This window comes from Corvus brachyrhynchos, unplaced genomic scaffold, assembly GCF_000691975.1.
Source record: "Corvus brachyrhynchos isolate BGI_N302 unplaced genomic scaffold, ASM69197v1 scaffold3, whole genome shotgun sequence".
In the NCBI taxonomy this organism is placed as follows: domain Eukaryota; kingdom Metazoa; phylum Chordata; class Aves; order Passeriformes; family Corvidae; genus Corvus; species Corvus brachyrhynchos.
In genome coordinates, this window is record NW_008237619.1 from 11,981,374 (window position 1) to 12,005,284 (window position 23,911).

The 23,911-nt window shown below is 40.9% G+C and overlaps 1 protein-coding gene across 1 annotated transcript; it reads right to left on the reverse strand.

Moving 5' to 3' along the window:
• Positions 1-3,568: 3,568 nt before the first annotated feature.
• NAA50 (N(alpha)-acetyltransferase 50, NatE catalytic subunit) lies at positions 3,569-11,822 on the reverse strand. The gene is made up of 4 exons (XM_008631787.2): positions 11,563-11,822; positions 10,978-11,097; positions 9,950-10,016; positions 3,569-7,491 (listed from the first exon to the last, which is right to left on the reverse strand). Exons 1-4 carry the CDS (start codon positions 11,732-11,734, stop codon positions 7,311-7,313), a joined length of 540 nt encoding a protein of 179 aa, XP_008630009.1. The 5' UTR covers positions 11,735-11,822; the 3' UTR covers positions 3,569-7,310.
• Positions 11,823-23,911: the final 12,089 nt, after the last annotated feature.

The window sequence follows — 23,911 nt, forward strand, 5'->3', positions numbered from 1 at the left end:
GCGTGTTTTGCTTGTCAGGTGAAACAACCCCGTCCTGCCAGGGCAGCGGCGCGGCGGGCAGACCCGAGAATCGCCCGAGCGCTGCCCTTCCCCGGCCTCAGCCGCGGGGTACATGAGAGACCTCGCCAGCATAAAACAGCGTTTGTGCACTGGCGTGCTGCCCTGCGTCCTCGGCAGCCGGCGTTCTGCAAAGGAATGGGGAGCAAAGATAAAGGCTGGCTAAAGATGTGCCACATGGAGCTGTTCATGAGGAGCCCGACCACGTCCCGTGACTGTTCTGTGCTGTGGTTGATTCTTTAATAGACATTTTTCCTTAACTTTGTCACCCGCTGTGCTCACGCTTAGTTCTGGGGAGGAGGGTGCTCCATCTATCTTCCTCCTGAGTTACATCAGAGTTTAGGAAAAGTGTTGTTTTATCCGTGAAATTAGGGACTGTGGATCATTAACAACTCCCCACTACCTCACTTTTTACTTCCTGCTAACACCTAATTCAATTACCATCCATAATAAGGCAGCTTCCCATTTCACGCCTCAACTGCTTCCCTGAGAAAGCATCTCGTATCCATATGCCTTCCTACAATATAATAGAGCAGGGACAAGTTTCTGAAGCAGTGTCCAAGAACTCTTCTGCTGCTGAAATGAGTCATAGCAGCAATCAGATCTTAAAAAACCCAAACCATTTTATTTTGAATAGCTGCCACTTGCAAAATAACCTTGCAGCTGACATTAAGTGGAAAACCCATTTGTGAGCTGTGAAGAAAGTTGAGGCCCAAGCTGTTTATGCAGAGAAATTCTAACGTTACTATAAATAGCAGCTTGAAGCTGTAAAGTAGGAATGTAAATGCACTTTTTCGCTTTTCATAATCTTCAGTTCTGATATGACACGACTAAACTGGAAGACAAGCAAAATCTGAAACACCACTGCTCCATCAATTTATTCCAATATAAAGTGAGGGGGGGGGTTTTCCTCTTCTAAAGGGTAGTGTGCTTTTTTTGGTGAAGATTTTCACTAAATAGGCACCCCCCATCCAAAGCAGCAAAACCAAGTTTACCTATTGACACTCTGTTGTGCTCTATAGTGTTTGAGCTCATAAATGGTCAATACCAGTACAGGGTTAAATATCTGAAATACTGTAGCAAAAATCCAGCAGCAGGCAAAAATCCACAGGTGAAACCACATACAGCAGGAACCTGCTAAATATCAGTAGCCTGTCTCTAGTGGAGAATATAAATTTACAATTATATGGCAAGATGGTTAAACAGTTTTTGTACAAATACTTGGAAGAAAAGCTTTAAATTGAATAGATAATTTGCTGGTTTTTTGACAAGTGGTTTTGCAGCTTTATTTCAGATAGTCTTAACCAAGATCTTCAGTGCAATTTTTTGAACAATTTTTTTTTTCAGTTCTTGGTTGTAGTGCAGGTTTGGGTTCAATAATTCAATGAGCAGCAGTGGCCTAAGTCTGTATGATGTGATACAGCAGCTGACAGGCAATGAGAACACAGGTCAGTGAATCTTTCCCAGTGCAGGAATTTCTTGGACTATGGGTCATGTACATTCAAGTGAGTGAAAGCAAGCTGGCAACTCAGCAGTTTAGAGAGCTTCAGCTGGTGGTGCCACAATGCCTTCAGGCAGAATGGTAGTAAAGCTGAATGCTTTTACAGTGTTAAAGCACTGGGGAGGAGGAAAGAAGGCAGAATGAAAAGAGAGGGATAGAGTAACCTTTCCATTATCTGTTTGAATTGATGCCTCCTTAGGGGCAAGAGAAAAGAACATAAGGCAAGGCATTTGTCCCTTACAAAGCATCTGGATTAGACAGGCTGAATAGACTTAGACAACCCTGATGGAAAGTAATACTGCCAGAAACAGATCACAATGCTCACCTGACAGATTGGTTTGGTAGATTCTCGAAAGGACTTCACGTTAAGAGCTTTTGGACAGGGATTTTTTAAAGTAATCTAAGATACTGCAGGATCAGAGGATAATGTCCTCACAGGGACAGAGAACTGATTAAAAGAGAGAAATCACAGGGCATAGAACGAAAAATCAAATTTTCGCCCTAGTGGGAAGTCAGTAGTGGAGTCAAAGATTTGTGCAGGGGCTTATACTCCTCAACACTTCAAAAAATGAAGTAGAGTGAGGTGAAAAATTGCTGGAGGCTACTCAACATAGTAAGAATGAGGAATGGCAGGTGTATCTTCTAATGTCAAGTAACTGTGCACTGTAACAGCAAATAAATTACACCACAGGTAAATACGGTGATTTACATACTGGGAAAAAGTAACAATCCCAGTGTTTCACATCAAGTGAATGACTGACCACTCACTCACTAGATCCTGGTGTGGTGACTGTTCTTTAAGTAATTGTACCAGTAACAACTAAGAGATAACATACCTTCAGTGATTAGAGAGGCCCTATAAATACCCAAATTTTGAATGCCTGGAGTGCCTGTAGAACCAGCACGGCTTTGGGAAAGGGCAACATAAATGATCAGGATTACTGCTAGTTTCCCTGTAAGGGACAAATGAATTGTCTAGTATTGGACAGGTTGTTCTAAGAGGCAGCTGGGATGAGGAAGAAGGAAAGAAACGTGACAGAGACCAATAAAAGCTGAATGGTTTGGAGAACAGCTGCAGCAGTTTAAGTCCAGCAAAGGTTTCCCAGCCTCTGCAGCTGCTGGTGAAGCTGGAGTGATGAAGGTTGCACTTCTGGTAGCAGTTCACTTCCAGCTGTGCCTTCCAGGCCCCCCTCCAGCACAGGTCAGGGAAGGCAGCTGGAAGCAGCCACTCAAGACTACAGACAAGTTTCAGAGCCTGAGCCTTGCTTTTGGATGTTATTCTAATGAATGCAGCAACTCCATCTGTTGATAAAGCAGTTTCCAGAGGAACTTAAATAAGTGAATAGGATACACTATAGAATATTTAGGGAAACACTTCTTTTCCTCCAGAACGTGGGCCACAGTGCAACTTCATCACTTCATAAATGGCACTTCAAAGCAGAAGAGGAGCATAGTGAAAGTAGTCAAAAAAATGGCTTTAACAGAAGAGACTGAAATTGTTAAGGAGATGAGTTTTACTTAAATAGCTTTCTGAGAAAAGTCAGTATGGAAGAGTATGTGCTGCATGTTAAGACATGTTTCAAAAGTATGGACCATAGTTTTTCAAAGATTGTGGTCAAGATTTGCAATAACTGGCAGCTAATGTGAATACTTTAAACTTTTTATCTATAAAGCCCAAACCAGAGTTCTTGACACCTGGCCTGTTTGTTTCCAGACTGCTCACTAATCAATGCAAAAATATTCCAGAACAGTTCCTCTCCTCCCTCCTACCCCACAAGACAGAGGATTTCTGAGGAAGGGCTTGTAACTCCAGGGAAAACAAACAAACAAACAGACCTCACTCTGCTCAGTTGTCAGACACCCTTGGCATTCATCACAGCAGCCCAACACACAGTTCATGTTAGAAATCTTCTGAGTTACACAGTTTATGAAACATCTGAGGAATAGTCTATATCTGCTTTCAGAAGGAAACAGCCAGACTGCAAAAAAATGCACATGACAAGTTGCAAATGACATAACTCAAATAGTGCACGTTTATTCTGAACGGTATTTCTAAAGAGTTTGAGAAAAACAAAAACATGCTCCTGATGTACAACAAGGGCAATGATATAGATTAAAAATGGACCATCTTATTGTAAAGAATTTGCTCCCCCTGCAACTTAACTTGTAACATTGAGAATGCATCTGTAAACTGCATACAGCATACCTTTCACTAAATCTTAACTCAAGAGACCAGGGGTGGTCTTAGCCAAATTAATCAGGAAGCAGTTGCAGATTCAAAAGAAACATCCAAGTCAGCAAACACTTTACAAAACACAGACATTGTGCATAGCAGCTGACCCTGGATTACAACATGAGGGAGAATAAAACAATTTGGGGGATCAAATTTTTACTAGACACAGGGCACCATCAAGATTTAACAAAATATCACGTAGGTTTGTTTCAATCGTAACAGTATGTCATATTTAGTTGGCAGGTTTAACCATTAGCTGCATCATGTAAACTCAGCCAGTTTCTGTATACACAAAATACATTCTCTCCCTTCCCCCTCCCAAAAATGAGGGATCTCTCTCTTCTGGATGATTCCTTTTCTCCTGTACCATGGTTTTCTCAAGTAGGAGTCCTTTTGCAGGTAACATCTTCATACTTCAACCGATGTATGACAAAGCCAGTTGCAGAGATTCAGGAATAACTTGTATATACACAATTTACACTCTAAAGCTGTTAATCACATACATTTTTCTTGCTAGATCTTCATCCACAACAGGAAGTGCTGGTGGGGCTTTTTTTCCCCACTGAAACTCCCAACTTTTGAAAAATTTAGTTGTTCATACACCGTTATTTTCAAGCTAGTAGAAGGATGTCCTCCTGCAGCAACAACCAAAGTAACTGAAGTTCTCTGCAGTAAGCCCATACTTCACACAATTTCAGTGTCTCTGGCTAACAGCACTAAGACACAGCACTCTCCTCCCTCACTCAGCACAACTGACAGACTAATAAAATACAACTGTTTGTCATCCAGAACTACAGACCTTCACTTGCCCTTATCCATGTACAGGGAACACAGTTTTCGTAAGATTCAGATTAAACCTCGTATTCAAGATTCAACAACTGTTTTCCAGGATTAATAGCCTGGGAAAAGGAGTCTTAGATTTATTCTCTCTTCCACCTCCTACAAAACATTTTATCAGAGGTTACAATGAGGCAGGTCTGCTGTGGAATAGGAGCTTTAAGAATTGTTCTCATGGATACATTCATAGAATGATGGCAGCCCAAAGCAAAAAGAGACAGAAACAAAAGTTAATCCAAGTAAGTTCAGACATCAGACTTGTACTTTTAAACCTGAAGAAAAACTGTCTGTGAAACACACTGATTTGTGGAAGCCTACGACAACAGCAAGTCCTAAGAGTTCATATCCCCACACCCATCTACCCAACCCAAACACTTACCACTTAGTTCTAGAAGAATGAAGAGCACTTTGCTTGGCACCAGAGGCAGCTATGGTCTGAGTTACAGCTGTGCTGCACGAACATCCTCAAATACAATACTATCTCTCTCCCTCCACATACTTCTCTTGGTTTGGTCTACAGATGGCCAGGGAAACTATGCTGGCATATGGCAAGCTAATTGTGCTTCGATACATCCCCTTCTAGAAAGATGCTGGACTGCCAACATAACCACCATGAGCAGGTCCTAGCTGTACTGAAAACAAGCTTTTGTCAGAACTAGGCTGCCTCTGGCCAAGGGAACCGTTTGCATCTTTCTAGCCAGAGTCTGCCACCGAGTGTTGCAAACACAGGTGCTCGCCACCTGCCCGTCTCCAAGACTCCATTAGTGCAAACCCAGCAAATTAAGTAGCCATTTTCCAGCACAGGTCTGTCAAGATGCACTCCAACAAATGCTACAGACTTCTGTGAAAGAAGGAGTAGTTGTGTAGCAGCTCATATAGTCACCCCTTGGGTATCAAAGACCACATAATGTGCAGCGAGGGGTGCCATCCCTTGCCTCACCACAACTTCCATCTTGGAATCCTTGGTTCCCAAGTCACCCTCTAATGACTGGACAGCACCTACTAACCAGATGTATGCTGCAATGCACACGAAAGGTTGGAGGCTTTCAGAGCGGAAAAATTCAAGATGCAGATCTAAACTTTAAAAAACAAACAGGAAAAGAATACAGTTCAGCATCTACATGGGGGATGGGGCAGGTTGGTGTTGTCTCAGCTCAGTGCACTTTCCCAGGTGCTTGGAGAAGAGTCCAAGCTCAAGTTGGTATTTATATTGGCATACATAAAATTGCTGGCAACAGTGCCTAGAAAGGAGCACTGGTATTCACGCAAACAAAGCATGAAAGGACGCAAAGCAGAGCTTAGTACAGTTTACTGTAGCCTCAAAGTTACAGTACTAGGAAGAAGCCAGTCAGCCTATTTTCCAAACCCATAAAATGCTCTAATATATGCTGCTTTCTCCGGTGCTCCACAAACACCCTCTCACCAGAGGAGAACTGCATTATTACTACTGAACGGGGGAGGGGGAAAATAATCTTCAAAGGAGCAAAACCACGCAGTTCTTCACCACCTCCTCCCGAAGGAGCACATAAACACAGCAAGTCAAGCCAACCCCAAGCAAATCCAGGAGACCCCTGCAAAGCTATGTGATTAGGGTCAGATTCACGTCTGCCTTCATAGCCTTGCTGCCTGGTTTCCTCAACCCTTACCTCTGTCACCACAGATTCAGTAGCTGTAACTGATTTGTCTGGAGACAGGTGCTTGCCTTATGTCATCAAAGCTGGTAAGGTGGTCACAATCACTTTTTCCATCCCAACAACATAGACAAACTAATTCTCAATGAGCCCTGCAGAATTTCACCCATTTTTAAAGCAAGGGTCTTGCCTCAGGATTCATATTTTTACAAGGTTACTCTTGCCAACACCAGATCTAGCTCTTACTCTGGCAAAAGTCTGCTGGGAGTTGGGTAAATGAAAATAAGAAAAAACGAAGACCACTCTAAATCCTCCTCTCAGTCAGTTAAGAAGTGTAGCACCAGCTTGGGTGAGGAGTATTTAAAAAAAGCATTCAAAAAGATCAGCCCAGGCAGAGTGAAAAGGTATGGTAAAGTAGCCCACCCTTCTCAGCAAAAGATGGAGGAAAAAGCCATACTCAAAAATATTGGGAAGAACTAAATACACTTTTTTGAGGTGGGGGGATTAAGAGGAAGAGTGGGAAGTACTGAAGTAGCATTCAAAGGTTGGGGGAGATTAAAGTACCCTGTAGGTTATAAAAAAAACAATAATGTAGGGGTCAAAGGGCAAGATATCGCTTTGCCTTTTCCCCCCGCATTGGATTTACATTCTGCTTACTGAAAGAATAATTCTGAAGGAAACTTGTCATCCGGATAACCTGCTCAAGCCCTCCACACCTCAAACTTAAAAGAGATCTGCACACCTTTTCCCACCCCAACAGAAAACAAAAACAAAAAAACACCCCCTACCCCCAAATAAACACCAGAAAGGAGAGTTCAAAAAAAAAAATCCAAAACCAACCAAAACCCAACCCCAAACATGATTGGACAATCCTTGGAAGAAGCATTACATTTTGTTGGAGAGAGGTCAAGAAAAAAAAATGAAGATGAAGGGGTGGAGTAAAAAAAAAACCCAAAACAAAAAACCAACCAACCAAAAAAAAAAATCAAGAGGCCTCTCTTTCCTTATTTGGCGACAAGCAAGTGCAAGAAAGTGTCCGCTGGGGTTTTGTTCAGTTGTCGGTCTTTTGCACATCTGCGTTCTGGCCGAGACAAGGGGCTTTGAGGTTTTTCTGCAGCACGTGAGCATCTGCTGGCTCTATCCTCTTGTAGTAGTTCTTCTTCGTCTCAATGATCTCAAAGCCAAACTTTCTGTAGAAGTCAATTGCAGATTCATTGCTGATCTGGACATGCCTGGACAGAAAAGGGGATAGAGAGACAGGGGTCAGTGCTCTGCCACCATACTCACGGTCAAAGACAAGAAACACAGCTATCTAGATAGAGACAGGAACAGTGGTGTAAATCCAGGACTGGAACTGTTGGTCTTCCCAATTCAGTTCTGGGCTAACACTCAGCCCCTGGATGGCCCCTGGCAGTCAGTAGTAGTAAATGTTTCCCCTCAGTAAAACTCTTTAAAGGAACACAAAACAGCAGAGAAACTCTGAAGCATTACTACCTTAGTAATTTCAATTTCTCTTAATCCTAATAAAGCAATATGACAGATATTTTGTGGAAATATGTAGCAGAGTTTCACTGTAAAGCCAACTTTAACTTCCTGTAATAACATTTTGCAGATGACCGGAAGAGATGTCTCAGCGATGATCCCAACACACTGTAACATATAACTGGCAATGGTGTTTGATATGATTTTAACAACTTGCTCTACTCTAACTACTCCTCTCTCCCCACAAAAAGCTGTAGTATCAAAAAGCCCCATGGAATTACAAAGCCCTTTTTCCTTGTATTTACTTCCCCTAGAGTTTTACAGATTTTTGCTAGTGTGTTTCAAGGTTTCCAAAACAAACAGCCATCAGTTCTTTATCCTAAGTGACCAGGACATTTATTTGCACAAGTTTCACTAAAAAAAAAAAAAGAAAAGAAAAGAAAAGAAAAGAAAAGAAAAAATAAGAAAGAGAGAAAAGAAAGAAAAATGTTTGGCTCAACAAAAGGCATTCATTAAACACTCCGAAAATTCAGTGGACACTGCACAAGTTCATGAATCACTTTGTCATGACAACATGCTGCATAACCATAGAACCAAAGTAACTGTGGAAGCAACAGCAGAACAAAACAAAAGATCTTAGTGTTAAGCCCAATATGCACCAAAAAGCTAAAAGGGAACTTTATTACAATGACAAATTTAGGCACCGATATCAAATTCGGTGCTAAGCTGCATAATATGTTTGGATAGAAGACGCACAAGTAATTAAATCAATGGGCCACTAAAAGAACTTCAGCCCAATTTTGGGGCCTATTTATTGTCATGCCAGAATCCTTAGTCTGGGAAGTGTAAAGAAGGATTATTAAGGATTTGGGGTTTTTTTTGCATTAGAACTAGCAAACAGTTCCTTCACTGTGCACACAGTAATGTGCAAAAGCAAAAAGGAAAGCCCCTGTCCCATTAGCATAAGAGAGAGCTCATTACCACTTCTCCAGACGCAGGAGAATGGGAATACGAGCCAAAAGCAGTTTTACTCAGACACCCCTTTAAAACACATTCCTCTTACAGAGATGGCACAAAGCAACAGTAGAGGACGTGGAAGAGTTCACACCTCCGTGGCAGAAATGGACTAAGTTTGAGGAGAAAGTCCCTCCATTTATAGTGATATCAGTGTATGAAACACTCCTCATGAAGCATCTTCAACAGTCCCGGAAAGTATTCAGGATGTCGTTCTGTGGCAGTGTAAGTCCATCCAAGCTGTAGCTGCTGTGGGCCTATCCCTAGCAGCACATCATGCTTGCACTGGTGTGATGGCCAAGGCAGTGATGGACAAGAAGTTGGCTCAGAGAAGCGATCTGGCCAAAAACTGCATCAGCTCACTTGGTAACCACACAGACACCAATGCGCAGGAAAAAGCAGAAGTGCGAAACCAGCAGCAAAGCATAGTTTTGGCTTTTATGGATTTCAGATTCTGTTTCCAGGGGGACTATTGGGGTGACTGTCCTCCACCCCTGTGCTTGTTCTCTTGTCTGCATCATGCCAAGTGCTTACGCAGACATGCAGCTGATTTAAAAAAAAAACCCAACGAAACAAAGCACAAGAAAACCACCCCCAACCCCCAAAAACACACTAAAGCGCAAAAACAACACCCAGAAACAAAACTGAAAACAGCTTCCCCAGCTGGGTCAGGGCACTGGTCTAGTTTATTGCGCACAAACAGCTGACCTGGCAGTGTGCAATAATGGGAATAGCAGTTGGGCCTTATTAGTGAATGTAAACTTTGAGTGTTTGCGAACATCTCTGATATTCTAACCCACAGAGTGCTGTCATAAAAGACAGAAAGCAAATGCATCAAAACTTGCAATATTTTCCATTCTGAAGACCACCTTGTATGATAAAAATAAAATCCTTTCTAAAAAGGTTTTTTTTGTCTTTCAGTGTAATTTTGCTCTAGAATGTAATTTTCTAACTAAACTACTTTCAAATTCAGCAAATCCGCAGAACCCTTTCTAAAGCAAGCATGCTTTTGGTATTCTCAGAATTACACAACAAACACAGAATATGACCCCTGGCTTTCCTGCTAGTACTTACAAGATGTTCCTTGACCCCACTAAAATATACACTAAACCCACACTTGGATCTCCATCCCTTTGCTCCCACATCTACCTCTATCATCTCTCAAAAATGCATGAGTGCAACTCATTTACTTACAGATAGATGTTGTCAAAAGTGCCATCTTTTTCACAGATGTTTAAGACATGATTCAACATTTTAGTTCCTGCCAAAAGATAAAGAGATACTTAAGAAAACTGGAAGGGCACAATTAAGTCTATACTTAGCAAGGTACTTCCTTGAGGAAAGGCAGGTTAACTGTAGGTAGACTAAAATGATAAGAGTGTGAAAACTAGGAAAGGCAAATAAAACATGATGTGTAAGTATTTCCTTCTCTCTCTCTGGCTGCTCATAAACCTTAATTTATTGTTTCTTTGAAGAAGAAATAAAAATCGCAAACAGCCCAGAAGCATATGTATAAATCAGCTTATTTCAATACTAGTTTCATGGTCTCAAACTCACCTCAAAATACAGCCAAAACATTGTATAAAGCATTAAGGACACTGGTAAGCTTTTCTACTAAAGACCTAGTAAAATAATTTAAAATAAAGTTATGTTTTCAATCCAGTTTGTCAAAGCAAACGGGTTACTCTAAGGTCTTGATTAATCTGTCCTATGGGTTTGCAAAGTGGAGCAAAGAACTAAATGCAGTATAGACAAAAAGCAGGTACTACCCCAGAGCAGCAATAATCAGTAGTGATAAAGACAAAGAAAGAGAAAACCCCTACATTTAGAAGAGTGAAGAGAGAAGCCAATGAAGGAATGTTGTGTTCTACATAAGTAGAACTTGCATACTGGCTACATATCACTGACAAATAATTTCATATCTCTCTGCAATGATTTTCACATCTACAGAAGAAGAGTATTTACATCACAGGATGATAATATGATTAAGATTAAAGTAATCCGAAATCCTGAATTAAAAAATACTACTACAAAAAGCTAATTTCTGAAAGGCAGGGAAAAATGAGCACACGATAAATCCTACTCTTTTCCCCCGGTCCCTTCCAAAGAAATCAGTAGTCTAAAGTGCACTAACTTGGTTAAAAATCTGAAAGAGCATTTGGAAAGCTGGACAGCAGTCTGGTTTCTCTGATGACTTAGATACAAAAGAAGACCCTCCTTACCTATTCCTAGCCTTCGGTAGGGTGCCAGGCATCCGAGTGTCATGATGTACAGTCTCTTCTGGTTCTGGGAGTGATCCACCCTACAACACACTGCTCCCACTGCAATATCATTGAAATAGGCTGCCAGGGAGGGAAACAAAGGCTTATCAGTAACAAGTCTCAAACTACACATACAGATCTTTCATTTACACCCTGTATCTTCCTTCCTCCCTCCCTCCCCTCTTACTAATTCTCCTATCCAGATAAAATAACACACATTGTGGATTCGCATTTGGAATGAAGTTACCAGTGCTGCTTTGACACAGTGGTTGCTTATTACTGCTCACACCAACCAGCAATGACATCAGGAGGTAAGCTGGCAGTGCACAACTGTTTTCTTCTTGAACAGAAAACATGCCTGTTCCCAGTGGGATGTAATCTGTTTAGAACACAGACCCTCTGTGGCTTTTTTGATGTTCCCGAACAGTTACTTTTCATTATGTAGAACAACTAAATAGAAGGAGCTGCTATTCAAAACCATGATGGATAGCAATGATGACCACTTCTGCCACCACAGCCCGCAATTACTGGCAAGAACATTTGTACCTAATTTGGCAAGTTCGCCAACCTCCAGTACATCCTTGTAGAACTTGTCATTGTAGCTGACAGGAAAAATGACCTGGTTTAGCCTCTTCAGCTGCTTAATGTTGTGTGGCGTCACATCTCCCAGCTCGATCCGGCTACTGGAACAAATCAAAACATGCTTAACATCTGACATACGGCAACATTTTTAAGGACACCAAAAAGTAATTATTTTGTTTATGCTTAGAGAACTGTCTCACCTAATACTCAGTTCAATACATATTTGAACTGCCACATCCAACCCATACAATCAAGTTTAATGCTGGTTTAAGTCCCAAACCTAGTTTTTTCAGTCAGTTCTATACAGTCAGAAGTTTCTCAGGCCACACTAAACACTAATGTACCATAGTATTTGTGTGGTTTTACTGGGTGGGAGACAGGAGAGCACGGATCTCTGCAGAAGTATTAGCTTTAACTTTATCCCATTCACTTCCCCTCTGATCATCAAGATCACAAGGAAAGAAAATGAAAAACCCCAAAGAAAATATGGGGGGGAACAGGAAGCTAGAACAGAGACCAAGGAAATTAAGTCCTTATCCATGCTTCAAAGACAGCCTCAATTTTACCACCTATCAATATAAAGCTTATGCTTAGACAAAGTAATTACTAGACATCTGTCTCTAAAAACCAACAGTACTGTGTGCAACAAATGTATTAAGCCTGTTACTATGCAAGTGTGCCCTTCTCAAGGTGATATCTGCATCTACTAAAATTATCTACAATTATCTATCTACAATTATGCAGACCAAGCTCCTCTCTTTCCTAAGACTACCTTCCTGAAACAAACACTATATACACAGAAGCAAATCTAAAAAAAAAGAAAAATAAATTTTAAAAGAAAGGTATTAGTTGCCCTTGGGCGAGTGCAAGCAGTTTTAACAAGGACTACAAGAATGAAAAATAAAAAAGACCAAGATAATCAAAATCTTTTCCCAAATGGTCACCAGAATATGTAGGCAGGTACAAAGCCAGTGCACACAGAATTAGAAAAGCACACAATTCTAGGTTCATACCAGCCCTGTTTTACTGAATACATATAGGCAACCAGATTGTTTTCTGCCCAAACAGCAGTAAAGACAATGTTTGCCTTTTTGAAAAAAAGTCTAACTGTTTTCAAAGAAGCAGCTTTCTAAAATCCTTGTACATCAAGCTTGAAGTTCATTCTAGTAATATGCAGCAGCTGCTTTCCATCTCCAATGTCTCTTGTGCCTAGGCAGCTTGTTTTTTCAGCTAGGCTAATGCCTAGGACACAACAGCACAGGTTAATTTAAATAATACAGTGACACAAAGACGATACAATAACCAAAAACTTTTTTTTTTCCCAAGAACTCTACCAAGCAATGCAGAGTATAATCTGTCTCTGCTTTACTAACTGACCTTGATCATACATAAAAAACCCTCTTAAATGACACCCTCCAGATACCGGTTTTAGTTGTCAGTACCAATGATAAATATGTAATACTGTCTAGGCATTGTACTGAAGCCTGCAAAACTATCAGAAGAAACTACAGAAACAGAGCCTTTCACTTTTACTTCAAGAACCATAAATCTTCACCCACTTTCTCCTTTTCTTTTACAGCAAAGAATTAAGTCTTCAGTTTTGCAGAGATACCAAGGCTTACCATTGCCCACTCCCCAGTATAACCCAGACCAGACAATCTCCCCAGTGAGCCCTACAGAAGCTAAACAATTTGTAAGTCAGGCCTACCTTTTAGAGGACCACTAAGCATCAAGGGACTATTGATGATTTTGTAATTCTCCATCAGATTAGTATGTTCCAGTTACTACTTCGAATTAATGGATGCTTTTTACATATCAACATTGCTCACTCCAAAGTCAAACCTTTTGACACATGTTGGCCAAAGAGATAAAAAAGCTCTCTGATGTCAAGCATCTCATGTCAGTATGAGTTCTTGCAAATAGTTCCAGGCAGCTCTTCACCTATCTTCCCCCCACCACACTGCACACATCCATCTTTTTTCTCCCTCATTGCAAGGTCAACTGCCAAGAGACAAATCCCTGTCCCTGTAGTTTGCCCCTCAGCTCTGCCCAGTGGTACAGCAATCTCCTGAGAGACATCTCACTACATGGACAGTGTGTTCTCCAACAGTGATTTCAGGAATGACAGAAGAAGCAAAAGACTCCATATTCTTTCATCTCATCCATGTCAAGATACCCAGGCATTCTAGAGTCAAACCCAAGAGGATATATTTCTAAAGTTTATAGCTAAAAACCACTACATTCTGCTGAAATAATCTCTTTTCTGTGAGTCCTACCATAACCAACCCTTTGTCTCACAGCCTTTTCAATCTTCTAGATCACTTTTGCTCTCAAGACTCCTTTCTTCATGTATGGCCATTTATGCAAGTCCCTTTGAGAATTATATTCCAACATAAAGTTAAATCCCAAGCTAATAAGGATGATGTTCTCACACTCCAAAAGTACTCCCAGTGCAAAGCATGCAGTCAAAGTTATTAGATGGTGGAGAAACTGTAGTATTGTTTTATGCCCAACTTGGCACAACTGCTCAGCCTAGCACGGCGGGGCTTCTTCAGGCTCACAGAAGGCAAGTTTTGATCCTGGCCAGCAGTGCTGCTACCTTTTCCTCACAAAGGGCAGAAACAGAACTGTGGCATGTGGGCTCTTGGGTATATTTGTGTCTGTGAAAGAGTTTTGCTAGAGTAGGGCGCCTCAGTAATCTTGTACTAGGAGGGAAGAGAAGACTGGAGAGCCCCTTTTGCTGCAGTCTGCATGAGAGTAGAAACCAAAGGGAGCAGGTCTCAACTGCCCAGTTAGGTCAGATGAGCTGCAGTGCAGGAGGTCAGAAAGGGAAGAGACAAACCTCACACTCAGTCACTGAAAGCCTAGACCTCTTCTCCAAATAACACTATATTAACCTTGGTGACACAAAAAAAGTATCAGTAGTTCTAAGCTTCAGTAGATCAGCAGTGCTAGCATGATGAACTCACAGCAAAGTTGTTATGCAGCATGTCTCCTTTTGAGCAAAAATACCTGACACAGCCCATCACCAGGTAGTGTCTTCTAGTATGATTTTAAAATTGATTAGTTACTAATCAAACAGATCAGGCATTAGAAGACAATCACTATGAAATATTTATGATGACAGTTCAACAGGAGAAAAATATATTACCACAGGCAGCCAGGACAAGATGGCTAAGAAAGAGAACATGGCCAGAAGATGGCCCATCACCAAGAAGGTTTCAGACAGAGAATAAATAAATAAATGCAGAAGCAGAGTCTACGGCTGGTAGCTGCTGAGCCAAGACATCACCTCTGAGGCTGGCATCAGGCCAGAGAAATGAGCTTTCTTAGTATATGGCTGAAAGGCACTTGCTGACACATTTCCTTGAGCCCCTGGACTTCCTCCCTCTATCCCTCACCACTTGCCACATTCACTGCTGCCTCCTGCCATCTCCTGCTGCCTGTCTCCTGCACTCTGTCACTACCTGGTTTGTCCTTGCAAGAATTGCACCAGGAACAGTACTTTACCCTGGAGAATAATATGAAAGAGGTTTGAGAAACACTGCAGGAAGCATAAATCAATACACTAAATATATCTGTTTAAATAGTGTGTACTCAAACCATAAATTACTTTAATGTATAGCACTACCTGATTAAATCAGCACCACATCTATTATGCACAAAACCATTTAATATGTAAATTAAATAAGAACATGGAAACGAAGACCCACATAATGAGAATTCATCATTTTGCCTGAGGACAGTACGGCAAAAGTGCCACTGGGGCCTTGAGTAAAATCATGGGAAAACTGGCACTGCTGCCCAAAGCAGCAGTCTTGCTGTCCCCAGGCCACTCATTTCCATCCTCTTGCTGGCACAAAGGTTTGTGCAACAATGTGGTGAACCAACACCAATTAAAACCAACCTAGACAAAAAAAAGAAAAGTTTAGTTTTAACCCACATCAGTCCCCTGACTGGGTTCACCACACAAGTCCTCTGCCACCATAAAGAAGTGAAAAAAGGTTGCCATAGGCAGAACTAATTGGTTCTTGAGCAGAAGTGCCAGCTCATCCCAGTTTAAACTGGAAGTACAGTGCAAGAGGAGCACACGGATGTAGATTATCCAGTACATCTGTGAACACAGTGTAGAGATACTGTGCTACACTTTATCATTCACAGAACAATATGCACTTTGATCCTAAGGACTTAAAAAAACTACTCCAAATAGCCAAGACAAAGCACCTGTATGTAACAAAGGACTCAAAATTATCACTCCCTTCTTTTCACCAGAGTAAAGCAAGCAGTTTTGTGCAGTCTTTTTTTTTTCAAGTTTGTTTTTAACAGCTGCTTACAACTAGACCTGCTTCCTCAAGTTACATCTCAGCCAAATCAGTAACTTAAGTAAGATTTTTATGTCAGCTAAGGTCTGACTAGGCCAGTCCTGTGCATTTCAACTCAGTAGAGGGTGTACCAGAAATACTTATCTTCAGCTGTTGCAAAGAAAAAAATTAAATTATGAGCTCAAATTAGCATATGAGAGAACATAAAGATGTGCAAAGAACCTGAAGTGCCCAGAAGGAAAATGCCCTTCCATAACAGATTATTTGACTCTATGATGCCACTAATATTCCTAAGAAGATCCACATTTACCGCTGGCACCCTACAGCTCAAATGGCACTCCATGGAGGATGCAATAGTCAGCTCAGATGCAATACTCCATCTCAGATGTCAAAGTTTCTGGGACAAGTCAGTCACCCCACCCCAAGCAATTGTTTTTAGCATAGAAGAATGAGGGACTCTCGGCTTATCAGGTCAGGCCTCTTACTACTACAGTGTTCTACAAATTCATACACTTTCCTCAATGGAATACCAGCCTTCTGAATCCAGCTGAATGCCTTCCATTGTAAGGCTGCTCCCAAGTTACCATTACTCTCAGTTAGTTATTCCAGTGTACTCAAATCTACCTCTATGCTGTCTGGAGATGATGGGTACCACTGCACAGGCCTTTTCAGAGTTATCATGATCTCTTCATACCTTTCTTCTAATTAAAGCCAAGCTCCTGGCTTCTTCCTGTAAGACTGGCTCTTAATTTCTACTATTGTCACACTACCTCTTCCTTACATTCCTTCTGATTAAAGTTGATTTTCCTTAAACATGGCTAACCAAAACTGCTTACAGCAGCCCAAATACTATTGTCGTATACAATGGCATTAAGTTTTTCCTGTCACTACTGGAAGCATTTTCCTAACATATCCTAGGACTATGTTTGCATTTTTCACAACTGCTACATTCCATGACTTGGTTACTGGGGAAAAAACACTTGGAGATTTCATTAGTAAAGGGAACCGGTTCCTGGGGCATGGGCTGCTATCTGTTAAAAGTGCACAGCAACACTGCCCAGCGATGTAAGAGCGGAAGCGAAGAGTGATCCGCCAAATCCTAACAGAAGTGTGACTTTAGTGAGGTGACATGCACCAGTTCCTGAAACTGGATGCATGCCCAGAACACTGACAGTAACACTCCTGCTCTTGCATGCCAGCGTCCTATGATCCTCTAGGCATTGGCTAGAAAAAGCCTCACACGTTTTGTGGGACCAAATGCAATCTAGTTAGTCCTGCTGCAGTTGTTTTGCTCTGCTTGCAGCTTACAGGGCTGTGATTTCAACAGTCTATTTTTCCTACAATGTCTTACATCGATACTGGTGGAATTAACACAGGCTACACGAGATACTAGTGTTACTTATGCTAAGACTGCTTTTCGCTGCTCAACATTTACCAAAGGAGAACTGCTATACAGAATGACAGCTCAAGAGGCAGCCAATTTCCAGTTACAGTTCAAGAAGAAACACAAATTCACTCCCTACGAATACCAAGTGTCGAACACTACTTTAGAACCAACATCAGGAAGAAAAAGGGCGAATTTCAAGTTTCTTAATGCTGTAAGAATCTCAGTCTCATTCAACTTTAAATAGTGCAAGTCTCTCCCCAGAGGGATGTGCCTGACTGAAACAGATCTCCGTGTAACTGATAGCTGGGCTCAGGCTTATTGAAGGCATCTGGCAGGCTAAATTTAGCAGAGCTGTATCTGAAACTTGCAAAACTTACTGAGGAGTAAGTCAGGAGAGGCAGCATGGAGAAATGGGCCCTAACAAATTAAGAGGGCTTCAGAGAAGGTTTGTCACCTGCTAAGCGGCCAGCTAGCTTTATTGCTTCTATTTTGGCTTCCAAGTCAAAGCAGCAGTCTAGACAGGATAATCCACTCATAAAAAAAAAACCAAACCAGAACTATGAAGGCCATAGACCTAAAGGGTGTGGCTCTGCTTAGATTCTACTCCAAGGCCAAAAGACCCTCTCCAGTGTTTTGGGGTCTGGGGCTGCTGAAGTTTTTTTGATTGGTTTGTATTTGTTCGGTTGTTTGGTTTTTTTTTTTTAATAGATGAGCTGTCTTGCTAGGCACACAAGTTAGTCTAGCTCTTGTGGGCAGATCAGTATGTTTTCAATTATCTCAAAGATCTGTGGGCTGCATATCTACTCTGCTTCACTTGTCAGAAAATCAGAAGGATAAGTACAAACGTAGCATGCAAAAAGTCTTACCAATTTGCTCTGAGACCCCTGATTTTCTTTAGTCCTGCTTACTACTGAAAACATGTATTGCATGACACCTGATACCCTGCTGGAGGTTACTCCCAGTTCTAGCCTGCAGAAGGGCACAGTGATGTACAGAAGAAAATGAAGCAATTTTAGAATCAGAATTAACAGAAGACTTCATTCAAGACTTTCAAGTCTATTGGATCTCCCTGTGAACAGGTTTCAATGTCATGCATCACAATTCCCCAAGATGTACATCAGACCCTAGTTACCTCTCCCTTTATCATTAAAAAAAAGGAAAAAAAATACACAGCACATTACAGCCAAGTTTCTTCATTATATCTGGATATCATACAATTTACTCTGCTTCAACCTAGAAGACCTGACCACATTCAAAAGACTGGCCAGTCTTCACATGAAAGAAGTAAAATCATGCTATAATAACTTCACAGTTTTTCCAGCTGAAACATGTCCTAGATCTCAAATCTCCAAGTGAAAAATAAACTTTCTCAAGAAAATTATAAGCTATCCCATTCTGCAGATGGATGCAAAGAGCAGGAACCACTATGTCCAGCTGACAGAATTTTCAAACTCTAAAATATCAGAAATAAATGTAGCTGGTCTAGAACAGAAAAGCAGACACGTACATCACTTAGTTGTCCATAACACTCTGCTGCTCCAGAGCACCTCACAAGGTTAAGGCCTAAATATTTCATCAGCCTATCCCAGGTACATCAATATCAGGTGAAAGAGGAAACAGTTTGTCTGCAATCATACAACAGATAAAGAGCTGCCAGAAATCTGCTGCTCTAACCACTTTTCCTTATTAGTCAAGTAAGCTCACAAGAACATTGATTTTGATCCATGATTGCTAAACAGAAGTACTTCACTATTTTGAAACAGCTTCCCTCAAAATTAGTTTTGTGCCTCCACTAACTATATCCTGAGACCCCTTATAGATTACTGCCCCTTTCCATACCCTCTGTGTCCCCAGATCTAACAATTATAACCCTTACCTGCCTCCCAGAAGATCATGACCCTTTGCTAATTAGTGTTTATGAAGTACCTGATGATCATCAGGTAAGAACAGAGGCTTACCTTCAAAATCAAAATAGAAGTGATACTTACAAAGTACCTTATTTACATAAATACAGCTTGAGGGCACTTCTGGTACGTATACAGGTAACAAACTATGGAACTGACATATCAGGAGAAAATAATTTTTCTACTTCACACAAACTATTTCTATAGGGAACTGAAACACATTTCTTTACAAATGCCTTTGTCCATTAGAATAGTGAAAAAAAAGAAAAAGGCAGTTCATTACGGGTTTCCTACCTATACTTTGGATTTCAGTCCCAGAGTTGGGTTTTGTAAAGTGTTCAAATCACATATTATATTAATAACATGCTGTGAAAAAATAACTGAATGTGCTATCAGTTTTATGTGCCTACCTTAAAAACACTTCTAAGGCAACTATCGTTTTCCCCCTGTCCTTCTCCTAATTTTCACTAAGAATGAATTGTTCTCAAATGAAAAGTTGTGCCAAAGATCTAAAAACAAATAAATCTCCTTTAACTGCAATTTTCAACTTAATTTGTGACCTTTACTGACAATTTTAAGTGCCATGTAGAGAAAACTTTCACAAGCCTTCAACTGCTGCCCAGGTCTCATCCCATACTCTCAGGAAAACATAAATACAATGCTCAGATGGTGGAAATCAGAACTTTTTTCAGGGTTAGAGATTCTAGTCTGCTAAGAGCCAAAAATCACATGAAGCCTCAAAGAGAAGAGAGAGAGGGAGAAGGAAGGCCAAGTGAGCTCAGGAAGTACATCATGCATGAAGATCTTACTATGAAGCACAGTATTTTCAATTAATTAAAGAAAGAAATACTCTGCCCCCAGGAAAATTCATATATCTTAATCTTAGTCACCTAGTGACAGTGTTGTGGAAATGGTTTTGGCTCTATTTTCAATAAAGCCTGAAGTATAATTTCCTTCTCATAATGAATTAATTCAGTATGCTTTGACACAAATACACAGTTACCCCATTTCAGTGCTGTGCTTCTCCGCTCTCAGGTCTTCAAGTCCAAGAGTCTCCAAGTAACCAGGTATTCTATGCACAGACTCTCTCTTTACCCTGGCTTCCCCACCTCAAACTCCCTCCTGACAAACTTCTGCTGCTTTACAACTAACTCCCACATGGGTACTTCTTCCCTTGCCCTTTTTCAGCCAGGAGCAGAAAGGAATCCTGACATTGCCTGTCTCAGAGCAGGAGGGATGCAAGGAAGTACTGCACTTTTCTCTTATCAATTCCCAAACAAATATAAAGATCCAGCTTCTTATGTTCTTTCCTCCTCTGGATAAAAATATCTAGCACCTTCTCAGATTATTGGTTTGAACACTTCTAATGCTTGCCAAATGGGCAGGCTCTTCAAGTTCTGAATGATTTCCACTTGGATTAAAGTATTTTTCTGGCTCAACCATCATACATTATTCCCCATTTTAAAAGAGATTTAGTGTGGCAAAGGGGGATGCATCATTTCTTGTCCTCAGGAGATGGCAGCAGAGTCTGTGGCATTTGGTGATTAACTAAAGTTACTACATTTTTCACAGAAATGTCCCAAACTACCAAGCCACATCTACATGCAGAAAGAATTGAATGGTCAAACAGTACTCAAAACACAAGACTGGGTTCTAAAGTGCTTGTTAAATGGCTACAACCCCTCTGCTACCTTCCTACCCTCCCAATCCTTCCTACTTCATGGAATGTCTTAATCTGGTTATGGAATTAAACTCAAAGTGGTCAGAGTTATAAATCAGGTTAAAGTACCTATAATAAACTGCACTGAGTTTTTTATAAACTCATTTAGAAGCTGTTAAGCCATTTGTAAGCTTGCATATAGGCAAGGTCTAAATTTACCATCCATGAAAATAAATGCAGACTATAGCTCACACTCGGACATTTCTAGGTTCAGAAAAAGCCTAAAAATAAAGTGATTTTCAAGCTCAATTACCTTTTTCGTCCTGCCTCCAGTGCATATGACCATTCAGCAGTTTTCTCATAAACTTGGAACTTCCTCCCATATATGTTAAGCTTAGCACTGTGCCGAGCAAACGGAAACAATTCAGCAGCTCTGCACAAACTGTGTCATACTAACTCAGGAGAGAAAAAGCCCTCCCTGTTCTCCTCAGAAACATGCACATCTTCAGGACCTTGAAAGATTTACTCCGTGAATCCGGACAAAACAAGCAGAGGTGTCAGAGCTTACCCATGATGACTCCCCACTCTTTAAAAACCATAGTTATTTTTCTGTTATATTCAGTACTCCCCAGCTGTGATGTCTCTCCTACAAAGGTAGCCAGAACAGTATGTGCAAAGCCTTGGGGTTAGGAAGTTCTCTGGGGCAGCAGCTACCTGTTGTGTAGGATGTAGCCTGTAGGACTCTTGCACAGCAAGTCAGGACCCTTAGAAACTACAAAGCCTGAGAATTAGCTGCAAACATGTAAAAGTTGAGAGGCAATCTCCTAGGAGTGTCTTAACCAAAAGTAGTGCACACTTCTTTCTAAGGCTGGTTTAACACACAGCACTCTACTCCCTGTTTCAATCAGTTTTCCATCACATGGCTCAACACGTGCTGCCGCATGACAATCTCCCAGGTGTTTCCCATCAAAACTGGAGAGGGATTTGGTCAATGTGCCAAAATAATACGTGCACAGGCACTGGGCCTTGCTTGTAACATGCACTACATGCTCCATGTATGTGACAAACCCAGTCACACAGTGGGTACATGCACGCAATGGAGCACACAGGTCCTGCATTAGCCTTGTGTAATGTGGATTTTTAGGGAAGGCCATCAGGGAAAGGCTGGATGCCTTATTCTCATAGGTTTCATCTGAACTGAAACAGCTCAGAAATGCACCCTTACTTGAAGATATGTCACAGACAGTAATCAGCAAATGTTTAAGAATCAATGCAAGATTTTCAGTTTTTTCTCCTTAAAATCAGCAGCATAACTGTAATAAAAACACAAGAACACTGAGCAACAAGTGAGTCAACACCATGAAAGCAGCAAAGTGCTCTATAAAAACAGCCAAATTACTGCAGACAGTAGAACCTGAGTACCTTCCACTGGTATTTTTCCTCATGCAAACACAGTTCTAAAATACATTTTCAAATTCAAGAACTAACAATAATAACATACAATAAATGAAAAAAGAAATTAATCTCTAGAGAATCACAAGGTTCACTAACAGAACAGTGAATTACCTGTTTTTCACGTCACATTTAAGAAAAAATAGGAAACATAATGAGACTCTTAACTATTAAAATCATTCAGAAGGTGAAGATAGAGTGAACATAAAGCCAAGTCGCACAAAACCAGGTGGAAGCTAATGGCAGTTTCTAGTTCAGAAGCTGGTGTTTAACTCATCAAATAAGAGAAAACCCACAAAATTTTAAGCAGCTGAGAAAGCACAAGAATCTCCTGTTATTTCTGAAACCGGTGGTCCTAGGTAGAAGAGGTCACCTAACCTCAAACACCCTGATGACAGACACTACAACCTGCTATGCATTATTAACACACATCCATGCGCTATTTCGAATTCAGAGAGTTAAGAAAGAAGGCTGCAAGCAACAAACGTTGACTACACAGTCTTTTAGATCTGAAGGTTCATGTCAATGAACTGGATAGTTTCTTTTTTAATTCTTTCTCTGCCAAAGTAGATTCTTCATAATTACAGCTGATAAAACATCAGCTGCTCTAAGGGTTTCCAAAATCACCTCTGCACTTTGTGGTGTGGGTTACAATGCAATGCATACATTCCCAGAAAAAAACAGTCAGATGGAGTCAGTTTGTTCAGAAGGACTTGTCCATAATTTTGGATTCAATACTGAAGAGAGACCAGATCCCTTCAAGCACATCAGTTTCTGTGTGCTTGGAGCTGAAGCTTTAGATCTATTTTTGGACCCATCTTTTGACAGTACTTGTACTTTAGGGATCTTCACCGATCTTTGTAACTTAAAAAACAATTTGGATTTGTTCCAAAGTACCCCTGTGTAATTTATACATTCCTTTTGAACTATTCTCTAGTCCTTTGAGTCTCATTGTATTTAAATGGGGTTATTTTTCAATTTGAGCTCTGTCGGCATATTTGCCTCCAACTGAATTTTTAGAGAACACCTGGATTCAATATGAGAATCTGAACAAGAATATGAATTTATTCTGCACCAGAACTTGCTGTGTGGTGCTAACAGTGCTTTGGCAAGACAGGAATATGCTGTTCTTCAAAGAGATGAAAGAGTACCATAAGAGCAGAAATACCAAGTACAGAACCCAAAGCAGTAAGTCCTGAAGTTGAACCAGTAATAAAGCTGCCTGTAAGTAAAAGTAAAGTAACAGAAATTAAGTTTGGTGCTCTGGAAGCAGAAGAGTGGTATGCAGGTTTTTTCTCTATATATTTTTATTTTTTAAAAAATGTTACAAGAAGTGAAAAAGTCCATGAAAGGAGAACTCCTCATCAGTGCAAGCAAAGCCAGGCTCAGTTCCTCGGGGAGCACCGCAGCACGGCAGACAGCTCTGGCCGTGCCCTGACAGGAGATCCCCACAGCTCCAGCCTGGCATGCCTAGGCCACTTCCCCACTCACACATGCAGGTCCCAGTAACCCTGTCCCACGACTGACATACAACCAAAGCAAGGCTAAGCTGTAGCAAACAGCAGAATGGTCAACAAAGGATAAAAGG

Coding starts and splice junctions, on each gene's coding strand:
- NAA50 (XM_008631787.2), bottom strand. CDS start 11,734: ATGTCAGATGTTAAGCATGTTTTGATTTGTTCCAGTAGCCGGATCGAG. Junction 10,017..10,977: donor CTACCGAAGGCTAGGAATAG/GTAAGGAGGGTC, acceptor ATCTTTTGGCAG/GAACTAAAATGTTGAATCAT. Junction 7,492..9,949: donor ACTTTTGACAACATCTATCT/GTAAGTAAATGA, acceptor TTTTCTGTCCAG/GCATGTCCAGATCAGCAATG.